The sequence below is a fragment of the Poromitra crassiceps genome (assembly GCF_964638095.1).
Source record: "Poromitra crassiceps genome assembly, chromosome: 5".
Taxonomy (NCBI): Eukaryota; Metazoa; Chordata; class Actinopteri; order Beryciformes; family Melamphaidae; genus Poromitra; species Poromitra crassiceps.
Window position 1 is genome coordinate 13,275,535 of NC_139642.1, and position 4,278 is coordinate 13,279,812.

At 49.7% G+C, this 4,278-nt stretch overlaps 1 protein-coding gene across 1 annotated transcript in view; it reads right to left on the reverse strand.

The window, feature by feature from the left end:
• Positions 1–3,366, reverse strand: part of LOC310776317 (NLR family CARD domain-containing protein 3-like) — a gene marked incomplete at both ends in the record, with an annotated part of 50,420 nt that extends 47,054 nt beyond the window's left edge. Inside the window, 2 exons of the mRNA XM_083636519.1 lie at positions 2,129–2,140; positions 3,281–3,366. Of these exons, the coding sequence (XP_083492645.1) occupies positions 2,129–2,140; positions 3,281–3,366 (98 nt within the window). The remainder of the gene's footprint in view (positions 1–2,128; positions 2,141–3,280) is intronic.
• Positions 3,367–4,278: the final 912 nt, after the last annotated feature.

The following is a 4,278-nucleotide window of genomic DNA, read 5'->3' on the forward strand; positions in this document are numbered from 1 at the left end:
TGACTTTGTAGTGTTTCTCATTGTACTGATAAGTTAAATGACAGAGTTTTGCTAAATAGGCAACATTGTAACATTGTCTTGCATCAACTATTAGTAAATGCTATTTGGAAGGGGGCGGGGCGGGGGGGGGGCAGTAACCATACACTTTATCAAAACAAGAGAAAGGAAATGATTTCCACATAATTGTATGTGTTTGAATATGTAACATGGCCTCATGAAGCCAAAACATACATGAAGACTATTTTGATGGTAGTGTTTTAGATTTATGACATCAGTGTTCACTGTAAAAACATGACAACAAATCAACATGTTAGACGTTAATGTAGGGCTGTGCGATGTGGACAAAATCAAATATCACAATATTGTTGACAAAATACCTTTAAAAGAAGGAAAGGACAAAATCTAAGACGATATCTAGTCTCATATCACCATATTGATTTAATATACAGCCCTACATAACGTTAACTCCCAGACACTGATGTGTTGACAAACTGTCATAAAGTGTTTTCATATTTCCAACCCAAGCAGACTTCCCCTCCTGATCACACACACAGAGGCTTCTTCTGTCTGACTGTTATTACTGTTATTACTGTTACATAAATCAACAGGAAACATTAACAGACTGAAGAATCAAACACGTTCAACTGTCATGGAAAGAGTTGATACAATACCTTTTCATGTTGGAGATAACCTGCTGCCTCGCTGGTGAGAGTGAGTAGACTGAACTGATACTGTGTGTGTGTGTGTGTGTGTGTGTGTGTGTGTGTGTGTGTGTGTGTGTGTGTGTGAGAGAGAGAGAGAGAGAGAGAGAGAGAGAGAGAGAGAGAGAGAGAGATGAATAATTAACAGTGTAAGCCAGACGGATGTGTGTGTGTGTGTGTGTGTGTGTGTGTGTGTGTGTGTGTGTGTGTGTGTGTGTGTGTGTGTGTGTGTGTGTGTGTGTGTGTGTGTGTGAGAGAGAGAGATTAATAATTAACAGTGTAAGCCAGACAGATGTTTGTGTGTGTGTGTGTGTGTGTGTGTGTGTGTGTGTGTGTGTGTGTGTGTGTGTGTGTGTGTGTGTGTGTGTGTGTGTGTGTTTTTTGAGGTGTTTGAGAGGCCCGAATTCAAGATGTTTGCCCAGTTGAAGTTGTATTCATTGCACCGCAAGGAGAACACTTTTCCAGAAAAGCTCTCGCCAAGCTCCAACGGGAAAGATATATTTCACCACCCAGGGGCGTCATGCAAGCCAAAATACTGAGGGGGCGAACTCTGGCGCCGCCCATAGGGCGGCGCCGAATTTCTGGCGGCGCACAAAGTGCGGCGCCAAAAAAAAATTGGGGGGTTGGAAGCCAGATTTAGATCTCATTTTAAATTAACAGAGTGAGCAGGTGTAACCATAAGGCTATTTTCCAAACTGCTCTCAGCCTCCTGGAAAGATCCATAATCACCAGACTAAGTACATTGCCACTGCCCAGGCTCAATGGACTTGACAAAAAAGGGAGACCACATGTTTCAAAGCAATGTAACACAATGTTTATTTTGGCTGGTATTGCCTTTCAGAAGGTAGACATCTTTTCTCTTCCATTAGTCTCATCTAGTGTCCTCTAGAGCAGGGGTTCCCAACCATTTTTGTGCCAAGGACTGGTAGATACATGGGAAAAAAAGTTGCGGACCGGTTGTCAATTTTAATGGTTTTAGTTATATATATTTACTCACCAGGTGGTGACAAAGGGTAAATAACAGCCTTTTGTGTTGTACTGTATGTAGCCTATGTAGTATTTATGTTTTTGTTTTAACTACAAACATAAATAAACGTCAACTTGAAACTATGTTTCAACTACCACACACAGCCTATAATATTATAGCCTATGTTTATTAAAAAAAAAAAAAAAAAAAAAAAAAAAAATGTACCTCTCAAAAATCTGAGGGGGCAATTGCCCCCTCAGTTACAATGGGCACCCAATACAGTATAATGTCTCACAAAATCAAGGACATTATTCAAAGGAACTGGTGTGTTCTCCAGAGTGACTCTACTCTTCAGAATGTCTCTGAAGAGGTTATATCTGACCCCAGTATCTCTGTGAGAGCAACTGTGAATACCTGTGGAGTAGATCATCAACTCCCTCTAACGAATGCCCAAGGTCACCTCATGAGGGCGCTACAACAAAGACAACGTCAACACTGGACTGAGTTAAAACTCCAAGGGAAACTTGCATGTCTCCCTGCAGCAGATCACTCTGTTTTACTTCGTTTCGAACTCAAGCTCTCACTAGTGCCTAGTTCGCTGCGTACGCAGCACTATGGAAGACTGTCATTTTTGCTAAAAAAATTACTTTACATTCAAACCGACCACGCCCCCTTAGGTGACGTGGTGCCCCCCTGGGGCTGACTTGGCCACCCACCTCACCCACGTGACTACGTCACGTCCAGTCAGCCCAGGGTCCGCCACTCTTCGTTTCTTCCAGCCAGTGTGAGGACGTCGTTTTCATAGCTCCGCGGTTAGCTCTGAGTCAGCGCTCTTAACATAACTTGGATATCGTTCAGATCGTTCCGGCTGATTTGCCCACCTCAAGAGGTTTGCGTGGACGGGATAAATCAGGCTTCGGGGACCCGATCCTGTACTCTTCACCATCGGCGCCGGATCAAGCCATCCAAAGCTAAGGGTGTCTTTTTCAAAGTTAACTGTTGTATTAGCTGCCGCCGTGCAGCTCATGTAAACGTTTTCCCCGGCTGGGGTAGCGTTGTTGATAGGCTTGAGCGCCGACTCAGGTCTGCACTCAAAACTTTTAGGCTAGGTTGCATACGTGCAAAATAGCTTTGTACCGTTAGCACTAGAACAATAGGCTAATTAGCCCAGTTGTTACAGATAGCTAGCTTTGCACCCGTGCGGTTGGCTTCCGTGTGCTAGGTATTTAGGCGCCGGCTACTAGTGTTAGAGCGCGCGCGTTACTCCGGCTGGAGTAACTCCCGCTAATTCTGGTACAGTCGGCGGGGCTTGTTGGCGGGTTAGCTTTGCTGAACTCGCACAATGAACCGGGCGGCAGCCATGAGACAGGGGGAGACAGCCAAGAGCTGTGTTAGCTGTGAGGTTACTTTGGCGAGTCAGGACCGCCACAGGGAGTGTGTGTTTTGCCTCGGGCATAACCATGCTACTGATGCCCTGCTGAAGTCCGATTTCTGCCAGGCCTGCGAAGGCTTCACCCTGGCCATGCTACGTGAAAGAGCGTTGCTCTTTGTCCAGGTGGGCCCGCAGCTTAGCCATGCACCTCCCGAGGGAGGCGCATGCGGTGGGTCTGACCACTCGGTGGAGGAGGAGTTGCCTGAGGAGCAGGGCTCCCCGGTCCAACCTGAGCAGCAGATCCTGAACTGGGGGGATGAGCCCATCGACCCTGTGCTGCAACAGGGGGGGCTCTTCCCCTACGACCCCAGAATTATTCCCCCCCAGGACACCCCCCAAGGGGAGTTGTCGGGCGGAGAGGAATGGGACCGCGCTACCGCTGTCACCTCTCTGCTAGGGACCCGTTCGGAGGCTAGCTTCAACGAGCCCTATCAGAAGCAATTTATGGGGGTGATGTCTAGGGCCGCGGCGAAGCTCGGCATCGCTCGGGCCGAACCACCTCCGCCCCCCGAATCAGTGTTGCTGGGGTGCTATTTCCAGCCACGCCAGGCACCACAGGCACCCCGCCCGAAGCCCCTGCTGCCCGTCTGTATAGACGTGGTTCGCGCGGTGCAGTCAGGATGGGAGAAGCCTCAGGAGGCCAAGCCGCTCTGCGCGGGCATGGCTCCGTGGTCGGCCTTAGAAGGGGCGGATAAACTCGCGTTAGCCGTGATGCCTCCCCTCGAGGATATGGTGGCCAGACACCTGGCCCCTAACCTCGTGAGGCCCACGTTGCCCTCTAAGGCGTGCCAACTTACAGCCAAGTTGGCCGAAAAGGCGTACTTGGCGGCGGGGCAGTCCGCCGCCATGACCAACAACCTGGCCATCTTGCAGGGCTACCAGGCGGTGCTCCTGCGGGAGATGCAGGGTGACCCCGCCCCCGAGCTGTTTACAGAGCTCAGGATGGCCACGGATTACGCCTTGCGTATGATAGACTGCCTGGCGCAGAACAGCGGGAAGGTCATGGCCTTCTCTGTTCTCACCCACCGCCACCTGTGGCTAAATCTTACCCAGCTCCTTGAGCAGGATAAGAGGAGGCTGCTGGGGGCCCAGATCTCCCCGGAGGGCCTGTTCGGTCCTTCCGTGGAAGACTTGGCCCAGCGGTTGGAGACGCGTCAGAGGGACTCGGCGGCGATCAG